General features: G+C 39.7%; 3 protein-coding genes across 9 annotated transcripts in view; all 3 read right to left on the reverse strand.

Annotated features, from left to right (window-relative positions):
• Positions 1-1,848: 1,848 nt before the first annotated feature.
• Positions 1,849-4,399, reverse strand: LOC113111518 (homeobox protein Hox-B8b). Its single transcript, XM_026276298.1, has 3 exons — positions 3,746-4,399; positions 3,126-3,645; positions 1,849-2,855 (listed from the first exon to the last, which is right to left on the reverse strand). The coding sequence occupies exons 2-3, from the start codon at positions 3,547-3,549 to the stop codon at positions 2,536-2,538; spliced, it is 744 nt and encodes a 247-aa protein (XP_026132083.1). The 5' UTR covers positions 3,550-3,645; positions 3,746-4,399; the 3' UTR covers positions 1,849-2,535.
• Positions 4,400-5,661: 1,262 nt separating this feature from the next.
• Positions 5,662-13,674, reverse strand: ttll6 (tubulin tyrosine ligase-like family, member 6). 2 transcript variants are annotated; one of them, XM_026276316.1, is made up of 17 exons: positions 13,335-13,674; positions 13,130-13,213; positions 12,377-12,521; positions 11,605-11,763; positions 10,660-10,697; positions 10,411-10,529; positions 10,182-10,312; positions 9,936-10,092; positions 9,665-9,808; positions 9,430-9,515; positions 9,097-9,322; positions 8,795-8,973; positions 8,023-8,211; positions 7,776-7,920; positions 7,358-7,597; positions 6,420-6,684; positions 5,662-6,321 (listed from the first exon to the last, which is right to left on the reverse strand). In XM_026276316.1, the coding sequence occupies exons 4-17, from the start codon at positions 11,760-11,762 to the stop codon at positions 6,050-6,052; spliced, it is 2,349 nt and encodes a 782-aa protein (XP_026132101.1). In that variant the 5' UTR covers position 11,763; positions 12,377-12,521; positions 13,130-13,213; positions 13,335-13,674; the 3' UTR covers positions 5,662-6,049. The 2 variants fall into 2 exon arrangements, with proteins under 2 accessions (XP_026132101.1, XP_026132102.1); XM_026276317.1 differs by lacking the exons at positions 12,377-12,521; positions 13,130-13,213; positions 13,335-13,674 and having other exon boundaries at positions 5,663-6,321; positions 10,660-10,700; positions 11,605-11,676.
• A 168-nt stretch (positions 13,675-13,842) lies between these two features.
• Positions 13,843-26,665, reverse strand: part of LOC113111520 (helicase SRCAP-like) — a 31,247-nt gene continuing 18,424 nt past the window's right edge. For 5 of the 6 annotated variants that reach the window (XM_026276305.1, XM_026276301.1, XM_026276304.1 and 2 more), the window contains 15 exons: positions 25,270-25,418; positions 24,964-25,176; positions 24,726-24,878; positions 24,389-24,562; positions 22,635-22,973; positions 22,355-22,518; positions 21,526-21,836; positions 21,227-21,429; positions 20,910-21,079; positions 20,620-20,816; positions 20,380-20,494; positions 20,169-20,288; positions 19,875-20,054; positions 19,648-19,731; positions 13,843-19,555 (listed from right to left, as the gene is read on the reverse strand). In XM_026276305.1, the coding sequence (XP_026132090.1) occupies positions 15,464-19,555; positions 19,648-19,731; positions 19,875-20,054; positions 20,169-20,288; positions 20,380-20,494; positions 20,620-20,816; positions 20,910-21,079; positions 21,227-21,429; positions 21,526-21,836; positions 22,355-22,518; positions 22,635-22,973; positions 24,389-24,562; positions 24,726-24,878; positions 24,964-25,176; positions 25,270-25,418 (6,664 nt within the window). In that variant the 3' untranslated portion in view covers positions 13,843-15,463. The remainder of the gene's footprint in view (positions 19,556-19,647; positions 19,732-19,874; positions 20,055-20,168; positions 20,289-20,379; positions 20,495-20,619; positions 20,817-20,909; positions 21,080-21,226; positions 21,430-21,525; positions 21,837-22,354; positions 22,519-22,634; positions 22,974-24,388; positions 24,563-24,725; positions 24,879-24,963; positions 25,177-25,269; positions 25,419-26,665) is intronic. The other variant, XM_026276307.1, reaches the window with a different exon arrangement.

Genomic DNA, 26,665 nt, shown 5'->3' on the forward strand with positions numbered 1-26,665 from the left:
GTGTGGGTTCAATATGTCTTCATGCCCTGCTTATTAAAACAAGAACGAAAAATACATACTTTTTAAAGTTATAACAACATAAAGAGCACTACTTGATCCGTAGCCCTTTGTCCACATCAAGTCGAGTTTCATATTTTGTGGACACATAAAGTTTTGCAGCATTAATGGTTCCCTTTTATTTAGAACCATTTTTGTTCTGTTGGCTTCTTATATTGCGATTTGGTTCGTGGGAAGTTAAAAAATATTTGTGATTACATTATATGACTGCAAAACGCCAGTGAACCTAACTGTCAGCGTGTACAGTTATACAATTGTGTCTTTTACTCGTTGCCAGGGTATAGGCCTATTGTTGTTTTCATATTAAAATAATACTAATTGACATATATGCCTACATTTTACATGGAACTTTTGTTGATGTTTTGAGTGAATTCAATGTTTTGTAAAATAACATTCAACATGCATATGCCAATTATTGTTTTGTTTTTTGTCGTGCACGGCTCATTGACTGGTTCGTTTTTAACCAAATACAAAGGCAGCTCAAATATAGGATTTTGCAAAAAAAAAAAAAAAATACTGAAATTTAGTGTTGGCTACCTCTACAGCGAAAATATAATTTTAATATAATAGGTCTACAATAGGCTATAATTAAAAATATCGGCTTACATTTAATTTAATTAGACCTATACATTTACCTTTACTTTTAAATTAAGGGGGACCTTAAAATAGCTACTTGAGTCTTTCTTTAGAATGGAAACTTTTCTTGAATTTTCACGTGGTCGTAGCTTGATATCTTTGAAATGATAGATATTTATTATTAAATCTTGATTTTAGGTCATAACTAGAAAAAGCAAACAATCGCCAGAGTGATCTTTTTATTTCAACAAATTTACATTCACGCATTTAACAGATATACAACGAATATTTCAAATCAAATTAGGCTATATGTTAATTATAGGCTACACCATATTTATAGCAAGACTGTACACAGAGGGGAGATCCGAGGAGATCAGTAGGCCCTTCAAATATTTCATCTCAGACAATGAATTTCTTATAGACTGAAGACAGCCAAAAGCTCTGAAAGAAAGGTACCACAATTAAGAGGCATCTGGCACTTGCTGTTCATAAACGATGAGACAGAGATTGAGACCAGACTGCTCGGGAATCCAACCAGAGTAATAAAAGCCTGTAAACTGCCTACATGAAACGAAGTGCTCATATTGAACTTTTGGCTTGGGTCAAAGGGTTTTGGTTGACGCTTTGTTGTCAATATGTACGTCGTGATACGTAGATTTGAAAAGAAGTAGGGTAGATGTTCGATATTCGTTCATTAATCCTATTGCGTGCTTATGATTCTAATGATGTGCTTTAAGCATAATTCATCATGTACCATTTTACTATATTAAGTTCTAGATGCTTGAAACTTTTTACCAGACGACATGGAACATATAGCCTACCACCAATGTTTATTGCAATGCATCTCACATGAGAGACTGCGAAAGATAAGGTCATTTTTTTATATTTTGAATTTTTATGATATTAAAGTTATATTCATATATATTTTAGGCTACTTAATTTTATTTTGAACAGACCTATGATTCATTTAAATGAAATGTGTTTTATTTATAATTTACTTAGTTTCCTTTATTATATGATTCATTTACAATTTAAGTTGCCTAATTCTATTTGAGGATTAAGTGTTAAAAACTATTTCCAAATGAAATACACGCGTGCAATCGAGGCTTTTATTTTGGTTCACTTCGGTTGTAAAGTATGACAATAATTTGGGTGTTTGTGTTGTGGGAAACAAGAGACAATCCAGTGAAAGGAAAATGAACAAAGGCTAAGGGATTCTTTTCTTAGATTTTATTGTGGCTTCTTTCAGCAACCACTTCCATTTAAAGACAATAGAAAATACAATAGAACAGTGCTTCACGGAACTGCAATATCAAATATTTACACAGCATTTTTTTTATAATAACATTGTGCGTTTAAACCATCCCTCTCAGGAAAGCATAACGCATGGATACACTGACAAAATGATTGACGCAATGACCCATATATTAGGTAGTTCGGTTGAAGATCTGTAAACCTGAATAATCATTTCTGAACAGTAATTAACAATCATAAAATTGCATTTTCTTACAGTAAGAGATACAGTAATGCACTCGCTAATGCTGATTCCTCATCCCATTTTAGCTATAACAGAGTTACTGAAGAGAATCTTGTGACTCTTAAAAATTTGGAGAGGAAATTGATGCCATGCAGACCATAGCCTTCGCCTCATATGCCCTCTCTGCAACAGTAACTTCAAGAGTAATCTACTTACACCACTGAAACTTTACAAAACTGAGACTGATTCAGCAAACCATAATAAGCGGAAACAATCACCGTTTGGAAACAAGTCTGCAGTAAATGGAATATATGATTGGCTTTGTATTTGATAGCCTTTGCGTATCCACAGACAAACCTCAGACTTTTATTTAAATTGCATTTGATCGATTGCAGTGGTGTTTCTTTTTTTTCCTAGTCAACAGACTATTTAGAAATACTGGAAGTCTCCGAGTCCTCTTCTCCTGATGTGTGTTTTTCTGATACCTGGCTCCCCTCTTCCCTCTCTCTCTCGATTTGCTCTTGGTCCACTTTGCTGCAGGGAAACTTGTCTTTGTTGTGCTCTTTTTTCCACTTCATGCGCCTGTTCTGAAACCAGATCTTCACCTGCCTCTCAGTGAGGGCCAGTGCGTGAGACACCTCGATGCGGCGCTTGCGGGTCAGGTAAGGATTGAACAGGAACTCCTTCTCCAGCTCCAGAGTCTGGTAGCGGCTGTATGTCTGCCTGCCCCTTCTCCGGCCGGTAGCTGTGGTGGGGAGGAAAAAAAGCGTTATTTCCGGTGACATAGTGTTTGATTTCTCATATCTATCTGTGTAAATAAAACAAAGTTATAAAACCCTCTCAGTTTCTAGACACTGCATGCTTTAGCAATCTGGATTTTTTTTAAAGGTGCTAATTCCTCAGTAATCTATAGGTGCCATAAAACGTTTAATTGGGGGTAATAAGCAGGCAGCATTGTCTAAAGCGTTTTATGTGGGACTATAACAGCCTAGGTGTTTCTCTTCACTCATCTCACCTTGTGGTCTCATCCATGGGAAGAGCTGCCCTGTGCACGGTTCTGCACCTTCCAGATCATCCCTGATGCTGCTGACCTTTAAATTACAATCCCCAAACTGCGTAAAATCCGCATCCGGTGCGCTGAAGAACGACTGTCTCTGTAAACTGTCCTGACCTAAGATGTTTCCCGTGGCATCTCCAGGGTAAGCTACCGCGCACGGGTTCTGCTGGTAGGACGCGTGGGAGAAGGATGATGTACCGTGGTGGTAGAAATCCGGGAACTGAGCCGCGTGCTGAAACGATGATCCAGAGTTGTGACCGTACAGCACAGACGGTCTGCCTCCAAGATCCTGCGCGTACCCGGAGCAGTCATAGTAGCTGGAGCGCAGAGAATCGCCTCCTTTAAATTTGGTGAAGAGGGAATTAACGAAGTAAGAACTCATTGCCTGCCAGATCGACTCCCCGAAGAAGGAACTTTGACAACTGTATAGAGATCAGGCAGTCTCTTGATGAATAAAGTTAATTGAGCAAATGTAGGCCTGTTGTTACAATGAAAAAAAATGAATTAATCCAGGTGGAAATTATACGCGTAAAATGTAAAATATTCATGCAAACAAATGTATCCGTGGCTGCACCCACATGACTCCTTAGTGATGGTCCCCGAGCAATAAAGAGTTTTCCGTTTTTACTCTCTTTGATAGTGAGTTGCATTTCATATGGGCGTTAGTTATTGATTCCTAATGTCATTGGATGGGCGCTCGACATCTCCAAACAGACAAAGCGCGATCTTGTGATAGGAAGAGCAGGAGAGACTGAAAAAGAGAGACGAGAAAGGGGAGAGAGGGAGTTCTTGGGGAGGCAGAGGGGAGGCGGGGTAGGACTGTTATTGGTAAACCATTTCAGTGCCAAGAGCACATATAGACTATACACACGACAAACGAGATGTTTCCAGTGGGCCAACAAAAACAGAGTAATTCAGGTCCATCGTATAATGATATATACCATATTGGTCATTACATTCATGTTTATGGTTTGATGATTAAGATATTCACCAGGATTAAATCTAAAGGAGTCCACTGCAATTACTTTATAGCCTTCTTCGTTTAGAAAACGCTATCAAGTACAATACAAGTGACTGGATCATTCAAGATAGAAAGGATTTTTATCAATCAACTCAGTGAGAACAGACATATAAAATATATAAGAGAGGGTGATTTTAATATTTGGAATTTTATGTAATTATTTTAAGCTACAAGCTGTTTCCTTTATCAGCCACATGTAAAAAAATAAATAAAAATAAAATACAAATTGTTAGATGAATTTTTTTTTTTTGCAAAACGAGTCGTGTGTGAATCTCTCATGTCAGACTGAAGATATGTATGCGCGCGGTCCTGTCTGCTTTTAGAGTAACACCGCCATCGTGTGGTGAACATTGTAAGTTCATTCGAAATCATTCACGACACAGTTTGTTTAGAACAGGACAATGCAATACTCTTAACGTACCAACACATTCAACCAATAAATTTTTTTTTTTGCTTTTAAATGTCATTTTTTTTCTTGGACTATCGAAAAGTAAAAAAAACTTTTAGAATGTAAGTTACTTATAGTGTTTTTTTTCCCTCTCTCTCTCTCTCTCTTTGTATACAGCATCGGGGAGAAAGATGAGTAAAACCAAAACTATAGAAATACCCTTAACGGGACTTTGGTAAAACAAGAGTTATTTTATGGAGAAGGCAAACAACGCTGTGCTGAACAGCTGCAAGATATTTTCATACCACAGTTGCTTTCATTTCCCGCATTTACTTTACGACCAGAGGAACAACTAATTAGATTTTACTGCCTTAATTTTCTGCACTATTAGGCCTACATCAAGCCACGCGAAATGAAGCGTAGGCCTCCCATGTCTCAAAAAGAAAGCATACGTCCTACAAGACGATTTAAATTTTAGTATAAAAAATATTTTAAACTAATTCTAAAATTAGGTTACAATGTTGCAAAACTGTTCATGAGTGTTCAGCGATGAGATGAAAGTTCACACGGACGTTCTCTGCAACCATGTTTTCTCTTGCGTGCGATTAAGGAAACAAAAAAATAGTAATTTCATTAGATTTGTATTATTTGTTTTTATATGTTTCAATATAATATAACCGTGTAGTTGTAGAAAGCTTAGTACAGTATTGGGTAAAGTAATTTGTTTATATTAGTATAGTTGTTATTATTAATACAACAACTATCGAATTACCACAACAAATTATAGTAGATTTATGATTATATAAATTCAACTTGACTGACTGCTCTGTACATGGGATATTTATCTACAGCAATATGTAACTACCTTATATAAAAATCTATAATAATATAATATAATAATTATAATAATATAATAAAAATCTGTTTTAATTTTTAATTTAAAAATAATATACCTGCTGAAAATAATCCTCATTTTTTTATTTAGAAAGTCTGATATTTAATAATAAAATCTATCAAATCGGTTTAGCAGCACAAAATTAAGTGTTATAGGCATGTTAGAACTAATAAACAAAATACTAAATATTTAATGAAATTTTATTTATATTGGCTCAATATGACATGAAAAGTCATGAAAATAGCTTACAAAGGCTGTGTAAAATAAAAGCATATTCACATTCATTTATACTAAAATCATTCTCTTATGGCTTCTTACAAACTAAGAATGCATACCAAGATAAAACCTGAAAGGCTACAGTAGGCACCAGAATACTTCATTGTCAAGTTGTAAAGTTTCCTGACTAACAGTAACCAAATTACAGAGCTAAAGTTGACAAAACAGAGGAATGGCTTTTTATTAAAAACAGCAAATTTCACATTTTCACTACGGAAGACAGTTGAATGCAGACCTTTTCACCTTCTATTGTAGATTTATTACTGACATCTGAACACCTTCCTTAGTCTGTATTCTCCTTACTAATTTTCTTGAATAACTTGGTTATGTTGAGCTTGTACACGTCCTGGGTCCTGCGGCGGCACTCTGCGAGGGGCCTTTCGAAGGGCGTGGGAGAGGTGTGGCCTGGGGACAAGAGGAGCGGGGGTGGAAATGACGTAGAGAGATTTTGGGTCACGGAACACCTGTGGTCGTCCTAGAATGAGGGGAGGCACTCCTAGCATCGACGCTCTCGCTCTCGACTCAGCCAAAGAGGAACTCATGCTGCCATGACGCCAAGCAAAAGATCCATTTACTGTGAAGCAGAGAACGAATAAAGGTGTATTATGTTCTATGAATAATTCCTTTTTATGATACAAGAGCCAAAAAAAAACTATTCGAGAAGTGAATTACTTGTCAAAGGTATCCGCTGAGCACTAGTAGCTTTCATTAGAGCAGAAGCTGTAGGTATATCTTCCACCTCACAGTGTTTCAGACCTCCCGGTTCGGTCTGGACTGACTGTAGCAGACCGAGTTCTAGAGAGGGCCACAGCTTTCGGCTTTGCAGCGGCTGGGAATGTATATACTGCATGCTGGACTTGGCTTTTGTAGACATCTGCTGATGCATCATAGTGCAGATGTTCTTCTGCCTGTAAGAAATCTCTGCAATGGAGTCCAGCTGGACAGAGAAAGTAGGAACATTTTATATTAAGGCAGTTTACAATGTTGTCCAGTGAGAGAGAAGAATCTGCAGAACACAACATTTTTTTGAAGAATGTTTTGGCTGTTTTTGTGCTTATTATTCGAATTTATTTAGAACCAAGAGAAAACATTACCGTCTATAGCCGCGAGAGGGCGCTCTATGCTGCTCTGTGTAGACTACAGGAGAACTGAGCAACATACAGCGCCCTCTCGCGGCTGGAGACGGTAATGTTTTCTATTGGTTCATTTCTCTTGGTTCATTTCAAATAAATTTTTATAAATAAGTCGCACCTGACTATAAGTCGCAGGACCAGCCAAACTATGAAAAAAAAGTGCAACTTATAGTCTGGAAAATACGGTATGAAAATCTTCAATGGAAAAAAAGAAAGAAATGAAAATCACAAATTTGAACTGAGAAAATAGTTTAAGTGGTAAAATGACCAAAAATAAAACTGAAATAAATACAAAATCGGATCAAAATGATAAAAGCACATTAAACATGACTAAAATATAAAATTAAATTAAATTGAAGACAGAAAAGTACTTCAAAATACTAATAAACTCTGTATATAAATAATACTTAAATAGCACTGCATTGGACTCTGTATTCATTCAACTGAAAAAAAAATATTGGGGATTTGCTCACATACTTTGTGATCGTGTCTGCAGTGTGAGAGAAAGCTGGTTTGTTCATGCGAGTGGTTGATCAGTTCAGTAAGATGATTGGCACTTTGAAGTAGCTGGCGCACTTGGTTCACCACACCCATGTTTAGCAGCAGAGTCTCTCGCTGGCGAAGTTCACTGACTCGCTCTGCCTCCTCTTCCTCTATTAGGTCAAGAGCAACAGGTGTCTCTCCCCTCAAGGTGGTCTGCTCTAGCATGGCTGGGAGCTAAAGAAACAGATCCCACCATACAGCATTCATTAGTTATTCATGAGTTCAGATATCGACACCAGGGCGCCCTCTAGTGGTAGGTCAAAAGAACTGAATGTTTAGTCAACCAAGTCAACTTGCAATACACAATGCAAACAATTATTATATCAATGCAACATTAAAGAGAATGACTCACTGAATTTGGGTTTTGGGGCAGGGGCTGAGTTCTTCTTGGTTTTGCTCTTTCTCCTGCAGATTCTCCTTGAAGATCCTGCTTACGTGATCCCTTCTTTTCCTGTTCTTTCTGCTCCTGCTTCAGACGCAACTCCTGGAGCTGCTGCCTACAGCATGATACACACATTTTGAATAGATTTTTTTTTCTTCGGCTGTTGTTTGAAATTAGCTTGATGTATTTCTGCAAAACATCCAGCAGTGTTGCACACCTGGCACACTCCTCCCTGGCTTTGGAGGCTGCAGTCTCCTGGAAGAGAGAACCGCTGTGTTGAAAATACTTTTCATATTTCTCCCCTCCTTCCCGAGGGAAGATCCGCCGGAATCCACCCATATGTTTTGCTTCATATTTCTCCATCTGCTCCACACTAGCAGCCTGTGACTGACGAAGCTCCTCATTCCTTGTGAGGCGAAACACACACAGAAGTTTATGTAAGATGTAGGTTAGTGCACAGGCATTATATAAATAGTAAGGAAGCCCGTTTCTGCCATGAAAAAAGCGTAATTGCGACTTTTTATATCACTTATATTTCATATATTATCATTTATTTTGTAAATTTTTAAGTTTATACCTCAATTTTGTGTTAACATCTCACAAAGTAGATGTTATTGTTTTTTTACCTCATAATTGTGGGTTTATAGATATAAACAATTATATAAACAATTTGGACATTTTCTTGGAATTCTGAATGTGCTCCTCACTATTTTGTCCCAAATCCCCCAAAATTATGGATTTTGAGATACAGACAGATCCTTTCATACATGAAATTAGACAATTGAATTAAAAAAAAACATCAGAATTACGATATATACAATTTAAATGAGGAAAAAAAGGTTTGAATTGCGAGATCCATCCATTCTCCAAATTCACTACAAGGTTGGATTACGGGATGTTACAAACTCTGAATTGTGAGAAAAAAGTTCAGAATTGTGTTATAAACTAGTAATTCTGAGAAGAAAAAGCAGCTGTGGTTTTAGTGGTACCTGGCCTCTCTAGAGCGGTTCTGTTGGAGTCTCTCCTTGACCCGGCGCTTCTCCTCCTCTGTGATCTTCCTGCGGTCACATGCCCCCAGGTTAATCAGCACCAGAGTGTCATACAGCAGGCTGTCTTTCACCTCCCGGTCCAAACGGGAGTCTGTGGTGAAGCTGGGGGAGTGGTTGACCTAAACACACAGTTTAAAAGGTTGCACACAGCTAGAATGGAAGCAATTCACATTACAACAAAAAGCCTCAAAAACTGTGATCTTAGCCTCAGATACAAAGCCTCAAAAGGAACCCGGCCATACCTCAAGAAGCCAAGGTTTAAGTCGACGGTCCAGTAACACATCAAATCCCAAGATCTCAAAGCAGGCACTTCCAGATGCATGATTGGGGAAGCATGTGTGGTAATTGTGTTTGAGAATGGGGTGTGCTGATATAAGTGTCTTAATGATGACATCCTCAATGTCTGTCCACATCTTCTCAGTATCACAGCTCATGGCTTCCATGTGCTTCTTGAAGCTGGAGAGTTTCCTATGAGGAGGTGAAAAAAAAAAAAAAAAAAAAAAAACAATATTTTTCTGTGCTGTTTTAAAGAAAAATAGCTGAAAATCATAATCGGGTGAGGACATATAGATTACCGTTTGCTGCCCGTATCTTCATCACGTACAAAGTTTTCACTATGCTTGTTGATGGCATAGTTTGTTAAGTGCATGCAAACATCCTCCTGCAGAGTTGCATGACGAAATAATCAAATGAACCACTGGTCTGAAGTCAATATTTGACTACAATCAATTTTCGTATTAAACAATATTAATTATTACTAAAACCCAACTCTCGCAATGTCATACATTTACTGTTTTTAGAGCCCCTCACCATATTGCTGCCCGTGGGCTCAGTATATTGAGTGGTGCAGAAACGGACCAGACCCTCATTGTACATGAAGATACGGAAGGGGTCGCAGCTGGTCACTAATACATAAATGCGCAGGTCAAACTTGAACCCATCGATGATGAACGGCTGCAGAAACGAAGATGGATTCAAATAAAATAAATGAATTGAAACGTGTTATCTTTGATTATTTTGAATCTGTGACACCAGTGCTTCCCGTTGTACCTGTGTCATGGCTTTCTGAAAATTACATTACCTTGGATACGTACACCTGGCAAATCATGTCTTCTCCTGGCCGAATATCTTTATTGGACTTGGTAAGATAGATTCCACGACCTTGGCAACCTGAGTCTGGCTTGCAGATATACGTTTTGTGCTTTTTGGCTCTTGTGTAGGCTTGGAAGTCACTATAACTAAAGGACATCGAATAGATTAAAATGTTCTTTCTCAGCTCATTGAAAGATTGTAACGAGACTGTCTGACTGAAGTTGAGTCGACTCACTCTGCGGGGAGGCACCATGTGCGAGGAAAGATGTTGTACTCCTTCGGGAAGAGTTTCATCATTCGGTTCATATTGCGCGCGAGCAGGTCCTTCCTGCAGATTTCATTCATGCCAGGAAAATGGTTGATTTTCTGTGAGGAGGAAATTGAAGCATCTTGTTAACCAAGGGGGAGCGAGTGAAACTGAACAGGACACTAAACAAGAGAAGATTGACTTCAGCAGCAAACACCTGGTAACGTTTCATATCCATGACCCTGTCTAGTGAGACAGAGCAGTCGGTCCAAAACAGGGTCCAGTCTTCTCCTTCAGCAGCTTCTCGTAGCCCGTATCTGTTAGCAGCACGACGCACTTTAAAAAAAAACACACACACAACATGCCATTGCATTAACAATGTTAAGTAAACGCTTTAATATTACAGTTAATTTTGAGACAATATCCACAAATGTTTGGAGTTTGAAATCACAGAGCAAAAACATACCACTCTCATATTTACAGTTGGTGAGATTTATCCACAGTCATCTGAAAAACAGGAAGAGGACAAAGAGACAGACCTGTGCAGTGTTCTAAAAGCTCTCTTGTTATCCTCTATAATGTAGTTTTTGTTAAATGGCAATAATTCAATTTATCTAGAAAATGTTTTTTTGTGTATTTATTAATCTACTTATTAATCCGACAACATTTATTAAACTGCTAGTGTTCATTGTCAATATAATTTTTTTTTATTACACATTATTGACTAATTCATTCATTGCGGTCATTATACTTTATTCAGCTTGAATGTTAAAAATGTTGAAATGAACATTAAGCTATATTAATAAATGTTGTAAAAGTGTTGTTTATTATTAGTTTGTGATCATTTATGAACTAATATGTTAACGAACTGAGCCTTATTGTGGACATTACAGAAATATGTGATTATTTAACTGTTCAAAAGTTGTTTCCCCGAAAGAAATAAATCATTTTATTCACCAAGAATACATTAAAATTTAAATGGATAAAAAATGACAGTAAAGATTATGAATATATAATAAACTACTAAAGCAATTAAATTTCAGATAATTAAATGCAATTTTCATGAAAACAAAAAAATCTCAGTAAAAAAAACAAAAACATTTACAATAATAAGAAATGTTTCTTGAATACCAAATCAGCATATTAGAATTATTTCTAAAGGATCATGTGACTGGCTGCTGAAAATTCAGATTTACTATCGAAGGAATATATTTTTTAATATACTGAAATAATTTTTTTTTAAACTGTAATAATATTCCACAGTATTACTATTTTTACTGCATTTTTGATCAAATAATTGCCACCTCAATAAGCACAAGCGACAAATTTCTAAAATACTTTCCAAATTTTACCGCCCACAATTTTTTCGCATGCTAGTGTACATGAACACCATAACATAGAAACGGCTTACTTCTTCTTTCTCTTTTTCTTCTTGTTCGCTGCAGGCAGAGGAACTGGTGTGCTACAGGGCTCTGGATGAGAGTCACTTCCCCAGCCTTCTCCCTCCACCCCTGGGTCAGGCTCACACCTGCGTGTTTCACTCACCGAGTGCTCCGCCGGTGTCCCCATTCTGAGAACAAACATAAAAGTTTGATGAGGACTGAGCGAGGGCTGAGAAACTTCTAGATTTAGCGAAACACATATTCAAGAAATTACGAGCTGAAAGATCTAATATTGCTACGCAATGTCACACCAATTAATTTGAAACTCAGTCAGCTCTATCTGTAGTCTGCACATGTAAAGGGCAAAAGGCTTAGCATCATGTTTCTATCCCTATTTCTCTACACAGATTAGTACCCACCTATCAACAACATGATTGAGGTTTTGTCACTTAATAGTTCAACTAACCCATACTTTTAGTTTTTAACCATTTCAATGGGTCAAATAATTGTATATCATTTATAAAAAACACCACGGAGATGCATCTTTAAAAAACAACACCACTGAGGTCCAAATCAAGTTAGAAGAGAGACTCCTGAGCGACCTTCATGAAATAACTGTGTTCTGATCTAGTGAACTGGATCCCGACCATGACCTCTTGGCCTTGAGCTCAAATGAAATGGAACCATTTCACTGTGAACCATTAAAGATTACAAGACAAATCCATAATGACTTTCTGACAGCCCTGATCAAATATAACATTTAAAAAAATGCACACATTTTATAACTGATTCACCACTTACAGTAACCTGTGATCTCTTCAGAAGGAGGGCAGCAGCGCTGGCAGTCAGATCACAAAATTCTCCTGTCCACTTAGCTTTATCTGTCCAGTGGAAGGCTATCATCCTCCCCACAGCGAGCTGTCGTCTGGGTTCTGGCACGTAATACCTGACAAAAAGGAACAAATTTGCCTCTTCTGTGATGGGTGGCCCAACCTGGATATACTTACATACTGAAATGCTGAAACCTCGAGATCAAGTGACCTATTAGAAACACAGGAGACCTAAACCTGATACATCAACATGAAAATGAAGGCCAGGAGGCGAGCAAGAATCAGAGAAGAAAGACAATCCCTACTTGTCAAACATGACGAGAAAAGTGGCTGGTTGGTGGAACAAACAAGCATACGTTATATATATATAAAGAAGTAACACTACATTGGGATCTGCAACAATGTAATAAGATGAAATAAATCAATTTAATAAGGATGTCTATTTAAAATTACTAATTATAACAGTTTCTTAAATAGATCCAAATTCTCAATCATTAAAAACAAAGTAGGTAAGATAAAAAACGTGAATTATCAGATGAATAATAGAGAGCAGAAAACAAACTTATTTCAGACTCCACCGTTAAATATACTGTGACATTGAAGTAACACCAACATAGTAATTATAGAGTAACTAAGGCACTTTAAAACAACTTATAGATATTTTTGGAACATGTTTTATTATTTGAATAATTATATAACTACTTATAACGGGTTTTTTAGCTACCTTTTTGCCGTGTTGAAATCCAGCCTAAACCAAAATAATGGCGCACTTGATTCCCTGTCGTTGCCAGTCAGTTCACGACTTTCCCTGTTCAATTGCCATGACAACAGAACGCGTTTCAAAAGCAGGTTAGCCAGCTAGCTGGCTAATATCCTTAAATAAATCCAGCGAATAAGCTTAATGTGTTCAGTAGAATTAATGTGCACACCTGTTGTGGTCCTTGTCAAAAATAGCAGGGGTTTCAGCGGGGGGTAGGATCCCGGATTTTCACGGCCGATGAGGAGGAAGTGTCAGCGGATTTTCTCATACTTACAATGTTGCCAAGTGCTCTGAAAATGAAACGAGAGCACGAGGTCAGGGACACAGAGCCGTCCAATCCCTCGCAAATGCTTGATCTCTATTGGTTCTTACTCCGATAATGCCTGTTTTTTTATATCACCAATCATGTGCTAGTCTTGTTGATTATGAATGAACTGTTACCATATAAACGTATAAAAGATACATTTTTAATGTTTGAATAGGAACCTGATAGGAAGTAGTAGGCAAATTGGCTCGCGGGACCTTAACTCAATCGACCAAGGTAATTCTGCATTTTTATAATCACAAGGGACACGGTTTTACATGCATTATAAAACAGCCATTCAGTGTTGATAAAGAAATGCATACTTCAAGTAATCTTAAATTTGAAAAAGTACGAAGACATCAACAAAAACGAGTGTATTTTTGGTCTTTTTATTCAACTTACATTTTGTTTCCATCTTTCAAGTAAAACAATGTGGAATTACAAGGGAACATAAGGAATGTAACAAATTAGAATAGAGACAAATCAAAAATAAAAGTAAGACCATCACCATATTCTACTAAATATACCCCCGCCCCCCACCCCCTTCTGTCCAAATAGGGCAAAGAAAGCTATCTTACAACTTACTTGTCTGCCAATGTTCAGCAAAAAAAATAAGATATTTCTCTTAAGAAGTTCTTTCAGGTGTTGCCTACCCACTCAGCATCGGTCCAGTCACAAAAAGGACCAATACTCCAGGAATAAAAATAGCAGACAGTAGCAAATTTCACTGGAGATTTCAGTTTTGGTTGCACATAAACAGAAACGGTGTTGTTACAATGAAGGATGGAAGAGCTTGTTACACTCAAAGCACTACAGATGACCAAACTTCTATACCTTAACATGGATCCTTGTATGGATCAACAGGCACTCTCATTTTATCAAACTCATTTAGATTCTGTTTGTGAATACAATTTATGTGTAAATATGATCATAATGACTAACACTTTGGGAAAGAGAGGAAAAATAGCAAGTTGTTTTCTCCCATTTCTGTACTGCTATAAAGCAAATGACAAGCAAATTTCAAGATTCATCACAAGCTCAAGAGATACACTTACTTTAGAGCTTACAAAATGCAATGAGGTACCAGTAAAGATGTACTGACAAGTCAATGTTCTGTAGAAGAAGAAAAAAAAATCCTAAACCACAATGCAAACCTCCAATGTCTGGGACATTTCAGATGTGCAAATGGGGTAAAGCAGGCAGAAGCAGAATTTAAAAGTAATGGACTGAAACATTACACAAGACAGGTGATCTAAGCAAATAGTAACTCCAGCATAGTTCAGAGAGAAAAGAAAAAAAAAGACCTGCCCTCTTCACCATGCCCTGGAAGATGTAGACGATATTTTCATAATTTATCAACTGACTTGAAACAAACAATAGTCAAAACAGCTGACAAACATTATCCAGAATGCAGCATTCTAAAAACTTTACAATTGTACAATCCCCACTAAATAATTTCAATGTAGCATTAATGAATTTCTTCCTCATCAATACCATTTGCAGCACTAGTAAACTCTGTAAAAAGTGTACAATCTATGCAACCAATCTTTTAACACACACTTCACATAGTATTTCCAGTCTTTCAGTCTTTATGATTACAGTACATAGTGTGAACAAATAATAAATCTTGCCTCTTGCCCAGCTACTTTGAAGCTCCAAAGTCTTTGTGGAAGGGTAAAATGTTTTCCAGGTTTTAACTCAAATTATTAGAGCATTTTTAAATAGGTGACCAAATCTTCATCAGTTTCCTGCATCTACAGAACCGTTCCACATTATAAATGGCTTGACTTAAGATAGCTGAGAGGGCAAAGGCGAGGTCAGATCTAATCACAATGTGCAACAGATCTCTCTTCTCTCGTCTTCTCTCATTCAGCTAAATCATGGCATTTAAATATAACTGATCCACTTTCCTCCAAAAAAAAAAAAAAAAAAAATCTGCATTTGCTCCTCGCTGAAGTTGTTGTCTCACTCCATGTTGAAACCTAAAGATAACTTCACGTCTTGGAGTGCCGGTTTTGGGTGGATGAAGAACGTGTGTTGCTAGCTGGAGTACGTGCCTGAGCAGCTGCCAAAGCAGCTACACTCCTAAGAACCCTGTCTGGAGTCCCGTCGCTGGATCCAGCACTCAGTTCAGTTTTGTCCTGCTTCTGGGACCTCTTTTCTTTCCTGCTCTCCCTGCCTCCCCTTCCATCATGCTTACGCCGAACACTTTTGCCTCTCTCTGTATCACTACCAGAGGATGCTGCCCTGGAATGGGAGCGGGTTGGCTCTGTACTCTGTGAGCTCAAACTGTGTGTGCGCTGGCTGCTGTTGCTGCTACTCCGACTTCTACTGCTACCTGCTCCTCTTTCGCTGCTTATACTACTGCAGACACTATGACCTCCTGTAGACCTGGTCTCTCTGTTTTCATCTTCACCTTCTTCCTTCTGATCAGATGCCCTTTTCTTTTCTTCTTTTTTAATTCTTTCTGTTTCCAAAGGGGGAACAAGGCTGCCCGGTCGCTGCCGAGTTGATCGAGCAGAAGAAGAGGACTGTGGTGATTCAGTTGCCTGAATGGGGGTTTGCCTGCCACTCCCTGCTTTGCTGTTAGACATCTTGGGAGAGTCCCGTCCTGTTTTCCCCTTGGGTTTACTGCTTTTTTCAGAGGACAGCGGTTTGCTTTGTTTTGCTGCTGTCTTACTTCTGGGACTGGGTGTGTCTGGTCCTCTTCCCCTCATTGCCAAGAGCTTGGCGGCAGCATTAAGGGCTGAGCAGCGTTTGCCTAGTACCTCAGGTTCAGGGGAGGCTACAGTATTGGGTTGTGGGCCTGCAGATTTCCGGGTTACTCTTGAACACGTTTCTCCACTGGACTCTCCTTCTGTGGTATTATTGGTGGTTTTACCCTTCTTGTCTGACCTCCCCATTTCCCTCTTGCTGCTCTCGTCATTTTTAGCAATCATGCCATCTTTCTCCAACTTCTTTTGAGCTGATCTCGTCAAACATCTTGTTATGCTATTAGAGTCCTCAGAGTCTGAAGATGAGGAAGAGTTGGACTGGTGTTTTCTGTCAGACTCTTCTTCAGTTATCTCTTTTTCATACTTTATATCTTCCCGTTTCCTTTTTGCAGACCTCCTACTCTCTCCAGCCTTTTTGGACCGGGATGATCTTGTACCACAGGAGGATACAGAAGATGGGGAAGAGGAACGGACTGACTCCTGGCTGCTTTGCCTACTGATGCTTCGTTTCTTGGCAGAAGTTTTGGTCTCTCTCTCCTCTTTTGACTCCCCTTCTGATGGCTTATCAGGGCCATCACTCTTAGGCTCATCATGGTACTCGATATGTGAATTTGATGAGGCAACTCCTGAGGCTCCAGGTGTCCGTTCCTTTGGCAAACTATCCAATTTCCCTCTCTTTAGCTGAGATAAGATGCTGTCTTTTTCTCTCACAATATCCTCAGCAAGACTGTCTATTTCCATTTTCTCTGTATCCTCAGTCACAATCTCCTTCTTGGGTGAATGTTGGCCTCCATGATTATCAGCCATGGTCTCCACTGGCATGTTTTTGGACTGAGAAGAATCTACATCTGTACTGGATGTTGAAAAATAATCTGTTGTTATCTGATCAGTGGTGGACGGAGATTGTAAAGACATTGAGGACATTTTGTGAGATACATGAGCTGAATATGTTGCTGCTTCGATGTCTGTAGCTTGAGTTTGTGAGGGACGAACAGAAGTTTGATCAGACGTTGGTGTGGATTGTTGGACTGTTAACACAGTCAGTGTCACTGAAGGTTCTGGTACCTCCGATTTAGATGAAGATGATTCTTGCTTTATCCCAGAAGTCAAAGCAGGTGAAGGAGAAGGCTGGGTGGATGACTGATGAGTGGGAGAAGGAGATGCAGCTATATTGCACATGTTTTCTAAAGAGGTTTGTGGAGAGTCTTCAGTTGTAATGGTTCTTTGTAAGGGTTGTGAAGTGACTTGAGTTAATGTATTGGAGTACTGCAACTGATCTTTTTCTGTGAGTGAATCTTCCTTGGTTTCTACAGCAGTCACCAAGACATTTGAAGGTTCTGTAGATGGTGTAATTTCACTGGTCTCAAAAAGTACAGGTGTATAGGCAAGTTCCTCTTCATAGATGGAGACATTACATATAGGAGGCTCTCTGATAGGACTTGGTGGATGTAGTGTAGGGGAATAAGCTGTACAAGTCTGAGAGATTGCTGCTGCAGAAGTGTTGTGTGATAAAGTTTCAAGTGTATTGGTGTTAGAGTCACTGCATGCAATTAGGGGGTTCAGAATGGTGTGAGTTTTACCATGTGAGTCACCAAGTTCTGATGTAGACAATGACATATTTTGAGAGTCTCTATGCATTGAGGACAGTAAAATAGATGTAGTTTTTTGATTGGTTTCAGAATCTTGTTTAGGTGATGACGATACTTCAGCAGCATTTGAGAGTGAAGTGGGGTTGAGTGGAGAGCTTATTGGTGAAGTGTTACTGACAGCAGGCAAAGTCTCAGGCATAACATTGGACCTTGACAAATTAGGTTCATTAGAGGAAGGAGCACATGTAGAAGGAGAAGATGGGGATGAGCTTGTAGTTGTGGTAGAATCTTTACGGGGACGACCTCTTTTCCGTTTTGGTGAATAAGAGAGACTCCGCTCAATATTCGTTTTCTGGGTTACTGGCGTCTTATCTTCTGGCAGCTCTAGTGCCTGTGGAGGTGTTTTAGGCGGTCTGCCCCTTTTGCGCTTCATTGAGTCATTTGGAGCAGCACTATCCTTGTCTGAATTTAATTCTGGTTTCTTTGGTGATAAAGCAGATTTCCGATCCACCCCTCTACCTCGTCCTACAAATTGCTCTCCTAACTGTGCAGCCATTCGAGACTCTGTCTTAAGCCTTCGGCGTACTGGTAAGTTTCGTAGGACAGGCATATCTGGAGAATGGTGTGTTGGGGAACTGGGGGGGTGCCCTCTCCCTGGGCTACTATGTAATGGAGATGAGGTCTGATCCTGCTCTTGTGTTGGTGGTGGTGGGGAAGAAGCTAAGGATGTGGGCACTGATTTGGGAGGAGAGTCCTTAAGAGTTTGACTTCCTCCATCAGACATTTGAGAGCCTGGGTCAGGAACTGGCTCGGCGTGTTCAGTTTCCTCTGATGAACCCTCAGTGTGCGCTCCTCCACTTCCACTCAAGCCCCTCCGTCTCCGTTTGGGCTCTTTCTCCTCCACCACTGTGACCAGACGACCTGGAAGCTTTCGAAGGACCTTGGCTGATGGAGAATCTTCAGGAAGTCCTTTGAGGATTTCCCTTTCAGCTGACTGCCGCTTTCGTGGTGAGCGAGAGTTAGGTGATGCCAGAGTAGGAGAAAGAGGGAGCTGACCATCCTGTTCAGAGTGATTTTCAGGAGAACAGATGGAGTCTGATGACACAGAGGTTCTCCTGTCTCTACTACTACACTGTATAATTTCAGACAGTGCCTCTCCCCCTTGTTCGTCATTGTCCTCTCTGCATGCAGTAGAGGAGGACGACTGGTGGCCACTAGAGTTTTTGTCCATTGCAGGAGATGCAGCAGCTGAAGGCACAGAGCTTGATGGGGAGATGGGCTGACGGTGAGGGGATGGCACATATCTAATTTTTGGGTCTGAACCCTGCATAACAGTGGACAAAGTTGTTGAATCTGAGAGCTGCGGGTTGGTTTGAACTGTCTGGTTTTCTGATGATGTGAGGGACACAGATTCTTTGGTTGTCCCTTGCACTTTTGGACCACTCCGAAGTTTCTCAGGCACTTCTCTGTGTTGGGGTGACTTTTGCGCTGCCCCAGGGGTTTGGCCCATACTGCGTTCAGAGTTCATCCATTCCCCCCGCCTGCCTCTCTCTGGGGATTGCTGGGTTAGGGATATTTCATCAGCAGGTGTCCCTCTGAGCCTGCCACTGACCCTTGTAGAAGGAGCACCTTTCTCTTTGTGTTTGCGAGGGCGACGGTTTGGAGTAGGTTCCTCAGTATTGGGAGGTATGGAATCCTCTTTGTCACTGTCGGATGACTGATGCAGTTTCAATCCTTCTTCCTTTGCCTGATCTAATCCTTTCCTTGCAGCCTCAACCTGCTCCTGTAAAGTCATAGGTGATGTTGTGGGTATAAATGCTAAAGGTTTATTCTACCAGAAAGTAATCAAAGCTTGGTTACTGGTTTAATGGTTACCTCTGCCTGCTTCAGCTCTTCTTTACAAATATCTTCAAGGGAAGCCTCAAGGAAATTCATAGCGTATCGCTCTATGGGAGTGAGCTGTTAAGAACAGAGACAATTGAAATGTAGTTAAAAAAGGTACATTATGATAAAAAAAAAAAAAAAGGTTTAAGCGATGCTTTGACTGAAAACAACATTCTAATTAAACATTATATGAAGACAAGCATAAATATAATGACTACCTGTTCAACTAAGGCAGCAATTTCCTGCTCAGCCTTGGAGAGCTCTTCCTCTTCCTGGTCTCTGCTGTCACCATCATCCAGAGGGATATTTTCATTAAACTCTGCAAGTTCAGCCACCTGCTCAGCCTTGGCTTGAGATGCAGCCACTATATCCTCTTCATCCTCAGCACGACACAGGGCCTAGTTTTAAGAACACATTGAAATAAAATGTTCAGAGGTTTGTAAAAAATGGAACAAATTCCTTGCAAACAAATAGACACATGCAATACTCCAAATGGATATATTCAAAATTACCTGTTCCAAAATAGTGGTTTGTTGTTTATTTATGGACTCATCATCATCTGACTGAGGTGCACTCAATTCAGCCTCTTTCTTCTCTTCCTCTGACACATCAAACAACTCCCTTATAGTTTGCTGTGGAACGAAACAGTGGGGGAATCAACCCTTCCATAATTTAATCCAGGCTAAGATTTTACAATGAACATTTTTTCAAAATAAGCCATACCTGCTTGAAAAAGGCAGTGGTAAAGTTTCCCCCTTCAATTGCCATATCTCCCAACATCCTCTTTTGATTGGCTTTTTTCAAAATATTTTCTTCAACTGTGCGTTCACTGATAAGCCTAAACAAATATTTTATATGTCAATGTGCTCCCATTATCTGTACAATGTCAATCATTTAATTGAAAAATTTACAACAATTGGCCCTAAATGTAAAATAATTTTTTTTTTTTAGTGTTTTCTTTACCTATAGATGTGAACATCTCTCGTCTGTCCAATTCTGTGGCACCGGTCTTGAGCTTGGGCATCCATGGTTGGGTTCCAATCACTGTCATAGAACACCACTGTATCAGCCCCAGTCAAGTTAACACCAACCCCTCCACTGCGGGTGGACAAGATGAAGCAGAATATGCGACGGTCTGCATTGAATCGCTCCATCAAAGCCTGAAAAGAAGAAAACATTAAAAATTATGTCACAACTGAGATACAAAAACATTTTTACTGGATTCCACTACAGCACTGGGAATATTATTTCACCTGTCTTTGTTCTACATGTGTACTTCCATCCAACCGAAGGTAGATGTGCCCATGGTAGTTGAGGAACTGCTCAAGTATATCCAGCATACGTGTCATCTGAGTGAAAATGAGGACTCTGTGCGTTTCTGCCTTCAATTTCCTAAGCAGGAGGTGGAGTGTCTGCAGCTTACCTGCACACAAATAAACAGCCATAAAATGGTCTATTCTATTTATTTAGTATTTTTATTACTATATAAATGTTTATGATCTATAAACATGGGAAATCTAATAAAAATGAAATCCCTAGATGCACACTGCACTGGGATTACAGTACTTACCACAGTCATACTGAATTAGCCTCAAGTCAGGGAAATGTGTCCTCATGTTACACTGGATGCGATGGAGCATATGAGTATGTAGGGAAAGACGGGAAGAAAGAACAGAGGAGAAATTGCCTTGCTGGTATCTGAGGGAGGGAGGTGGATGGCAGGTATGCATGGTGATAGGCTTTGCTTCCACTGGAGGAATGACAAAAGTGAACCTGTGGAACGAGAGCATCCATTTAAATGTTACACTATTATATATTCAGTAGCAATTATTTTATATATTCCATTCTAAATTAAAGTTTAAGCTTTACCTGTCAGTGATATCATAGAGAAATCGAAGCCTCTCCTCTGAGTTGTGAATGACTTCCTTCAGGGCTTGGCTCTTTTCCAGGAAGCTACTGGTATGGTGTGATTGAGCAGTGAGGCAGGAGCTATAACCTGAGTAACTCCAATTGTTTATAACAGGACGTGCAGGAGATGGACAAGGGCCTGGGAGGAAGGTTAGAAAGTCCAGCACCTCACGACCATACACGGGCTTTGCACTGCAGTGTAGATCATTGATGCGCATGATTTGAGAGATCCGGTTGTCTCGCTGATCCTTTCGGCTGTCTGCAAGCCACGACTGTCAAAACCAAAGTACCAAATATGTGAATGGTAGACACAGACAAACATCTAATAGGACATTAGGAATGGATATACTAAAATGAAAGTAAAAATACTGTGCAAATGCGTTATTTCCTCTGACCTAAATGCACTATGATGTAGTTACCGTTTTTCCGGACTATAAATCTGACTTTTTTCATAGTTTGGCTGGTCCTGCGACATATAGTCAGGTGCGACTTATTTATCAAAATAAATTTGACATGAACCGAGAGAAATGAACTGAGAGAAATGAATCAATAGAAAACATTACCGTCTACAGCCGCGAGAGGGCGCTCTATTGTGCTCAGCGCCCGTGTAGTCTACACTGAAGACATAGAACGGTACTGATTCTTATGTTAATAGGCTTGTCTGTTTGCAAAATGTTATACCCTCTGATTTAGGCTGTCAGAAGATTAAACTGAGATTTAAACAGTGTTATGCATAGTTCTGAGTTTATGAATGAATAAATCAATTTAAGATTCACACTCTATTTATTACCATGTAGAAGGGGGAACGTGGTGGAGGTGGCGGTTGAACACGGGGACGCTGAGATGTTGACCCACTGCTCTGAGATGAGGATGCAGGCTTAGAAGTGCTCATGCGTAAAGTAATCACATCTTTACCACGGTCCTCACGCACTGATGATGAATTTGCCTTTGTTACTGAAAAGAACAAAGTATTGAAAGCATGATTATTCTACTTGATATTCTTTTTGTTTAATATTTAGCTTGAACTTCTGTCATATAAACTCTCAAAATCACATCTGGGCTCAACTTACCTGGTGGTTCTGGGGGTGGTGGTGGTGGTTCTGGGGCTGGTGGTGGTGGTGCTGGCCCCTGTACTACTCTCAATACAGGGCGAGTAGGTGGAGTCTGGGAGGAAGCAACAGTTCGGGGTGGAGCAGCATAAACTGGAGGTCGTTGTGGGGGCTGTGAAGCAGTGGGCGCTCTAAGAACAGGGCTTGGAGTGCCATGTGGGTGAAGGGTGACCGATTGAGGAGGAGCAGGACGAGGAGAAGGAGGCACAGCCAGAGTTGGGATTGACCCTCCTTCTTTACTTGGTGCTTGGCGTACAACAATCTTTACAATTCCAGGCCCACTTACTATGGATGTTGGGACTGGAAATATAAACAAAGAGTGTTTAGAAACTAGACAAGTATTTCACCTGGAAAGAAAGTTCAGTTAGATTGGGCACCAGACTATGGATTACAGTAACAGAGCTATCAATAAAAGGTCCAGCACTATCAAATACACTACCGTTTAAATGTTTGGGGTTAATACGTTTTTTATTATTTACAATGTTTTTGAAAAAAGTCTCTCATGCTCAAAAAAGCTCCATTTATTTAAAGGGGTCATATGATGTTGCTAAAAAAGACAATTTAGTGTATTTAGTGTAATGCAATGTGTTGACTAGGTTTAAGGTAAAAAAAACAAAAAAAAAAACACATTTTCCACATGCCCGTACCATTTTGTTTCTCCTCTCTGCTCCACCTTTTATGAAACATGTAAAAAATTTTAACAAAAGTTCTAAAAAGCGCAGTGAGCTATGATTGCCCAGCTTTCCAGTGCATTGTAATTGGCCAAATACCTCAAGCGTGTGACGGAAATGTTAAACCCCTTACCATATTTGGAATATCAGCTTCCATGGTACAACAGTACAGCGAGAATAAAAGTTACACCACCTTTTTTGGTGTAGATTTGTGGGGGTTTTAATGAGGTGCTTTAGGAAGGTGTGGATGAGTCTTAACTTTTAGAGAGAATATCTCTTTGGGTTTAAGACATTACTCTTTGTGACTTTACGGATCTTACATATGCACGAACAGCATTTTTAGGACAAAGGGAAACATGAAATTGCGTCATATGACCCTTTTAATAAAAATAAATGGAAAATATTACTAATATTCTTAATAACTTTTTTTTATTAATTTTTAAATGTAATTTATTCATTTAATGGCAAAGCAGCCATTACTTCAATTTTCTCATAAGATCCTTAAGAAATAATTTTATGCATACTTACTGAATACAATTTTTTTATTTCTTTCAAAAGAAAAATAAACTATCCCCAAACCTTGTGAATGGCAGAACAATTATTTAGTCTCTTAACTCTGGAGAAACATGGACAGTTACAACTTCACAAATTTAACCTGCATACATTAGACTTAAAGGAACAGAATAAAACATAAAACGGTAAAAATTCTGAAACGAGAACACTACTCCACTCACTTCACGAAATAGTAAACAAGTAAATAAAACGAAAAACAAACCCAACCATATCAAACCTCATGAACCTCCTACAACATTTGACTTGAAATGTGCAGTGGTGTTTACATGTATCTGAATACCTTCATTCAACAGGACTTATTGAGTTAGTAGCCAACAAACCATCCAAATAAGCAGTTACATGCAGTTAGAAGGAAAAAAAAGAACCCGTGCCAGTATACCCATGCACATGCTCTGCTGAGTGACAGGTTATTTGGTACCCAGGATACAGGTTGTACCCGAACAAGGATGAACTCAAGGACAGCACATGTACCTTGAGTAGCGGTGAAAGGTAATGCTATTCCAGAGCAGGTTGGGATTGTGCTGGTTGGGTGGGGATTTGATGAGCTGCTACCTGACTGACTAACTGTGTGAAGAACTGTCACCTGAGCTGGCTGACTAATAAGGTGGTGTTGCCCACTACTGGAAACCAGATGCATTACATTTCCTAAAGGGCACAACCACAGAAGAAAGTGTTAGGCCATAGACCACACCAAACACTCAAAGAAAGACTGAAGGCGTGCAGGAAAAGACGTAACGCGTCCATAGCAGACAGTGGATTATTTACACAAGCAGATTATTCAACTATTTATGTGGAAAGCAGTGGATACCTTGGATGGGTCGTGGCTGAGGAACAGAGGGAGTCCCAGAGAGTGTAAGCTTGTTGCCCTGTAGCTGGAAGGTGACAGGTTTACTGCCCTGAGAGGACGATACTGGTCGACCAGCTAGGGAGGCCAGCTGAGCGATACTCACAACTTCACCGGCTGTGAAAAATTAAAGAAAAGAATTAAGAAATAAACTTAACTGTTTATCGCTTTGAAACAATGAAATGTGATGAAATGAACGTACATGGCAAACGCGCCTGCATATCTGGGCTGAGCAGGACCCTCTGAGTCATAATGTTGCTGGATGGTTGAGGGGGAGTGGACACAGCTGTGATGCTGGACGGTCCTGAGGGGCGTACAGTTACTGGCTGGGGGGCTGGAGGCCTGACTGCAGGTGCAGAAGGGACACTGCTAGGAGCCACTGGAGCTCTTGCAGCAACAGGAGTAACAGGACAAACTGAAATGAGAGTTAAAAAAAAAAATCTTTCCATCATCATAACATGAGTGACACCTGCTGATTAGGATGTTAGACTTTGGCCCCTGAACTGACCTTGAGGTGCCGGCTGTGAGGGAGGAGCGGGAGGGGTGACCTCTGTAATTAAAGGCTTTGGAGTCTGAACAGCCGTGGTAGTAGGGCACATGGGGCGAGGACTGTTCACTGATGAATGCCCATCAGATTTAGGAAGAGGCTGAAGCATCCTGCAGGGAAACAATCACATTCCTAAACTTTATTTTACAACAATTTTTTTTCATATCTAGAATCAATTCAATAATCATACATCACATTGTGTGTTTGAATTAGGGCTGGTAAGTGATACATTTTTTTAATCTAATTAATTATATGATGTGGTGATTAATCTAATTAAATCGGACACAAAATTTAGAGAAATTAATGTAAAAAGATAAAGTCATTGTTGTGCAAAGCATCAAACAGAGATTGATTCTCCACCTTTCCAAAGCGCTCGGGCAGTTGCGTTCCTGAGGCGTCTGCCGTTGCTAAGCAACCATGACCTGCTCTCGCCATGAAGACGCGGAAATTTCAAAGGATAAATGGATTTGCAACACTAAAAATCGCTTGCAGTAGCTCTGCTACTAAATTTATTTAAAAATGGTAATCCATATACAGCTATGATCAGCTGTTCCTTCATCTTGGCTGAGCTTTCAACGTTGTTACGGGAAAGGATGAAGCTGATTGGTTATTTCTTGTCACATGACCTGTGGTGCGCTTGTTCTTAACTCCATGCGGTGTGAACGCGGCTGGAAAAACAAACGCGTTGCCCTGCATGCGCATCGCGACCGTGTCGCTTCCATTATGAGCGCATACCGCTCGCCTGCATTGGAAATAACAAACTCGGTGGCGCAAAAGATGCAATATGTGAACGGCCCCTTAGGCTTGTTTAACTTGAGGCGGATCATCAACATCATCAGTGTGTGACGTCAAAGTACCGCGAGATCTTAGAGAGCAGACGACTCCGTGCTTTTGAATCGCTCTCATGATACTTTGAGTTCAAACATGGATCGGTCTGTGCTGCGCAGCGCCACTTTAAAGCCAATGTATATGCCAATGGTTCAACGCGCCAAATGGTTCACCCAATTCGTTCAAAGCGTCTATTAAGAAAAGAAATGCCGCTGTGGGTTGCTCAGGGATGAACAGTGCTGATTTGTTTTTATATATTGGTTGGCAAAATTGAGCAAAACAGACAACATTGTGTCTAAAATAACACAATATTAACTTATTAATGAATTGTTGTATAAAATGAGTAGCATTTTTGCACTCGTGTGATATTGCCTAAAGCTCGTGTGAAATTTCTTAACTATGTGATGTAAATATGAGGCAAAATTTTAAATGGGCATTTTGATTAATATCTTGAATTTTAGGGATATTCTCTAGGCTCCATCACGCAGTAAGTTGTTGCCCTGCCTCATATTAGTCATCAATCGACTTT

This window comes from Carassius auratus, chromosome 12 (assembly GCF_003368295.1).
Source record: "Carassius auratus strain Wakin chromosome 12, ASM336829v1, whole genome shotgun sequence".
Classification (NCBI taxonomy): Eukaryota; Metazoa; Chordata; class Actinopteri; order Cypriniformes; family Cyprinidae; genus Carassius; species Carassius auratus.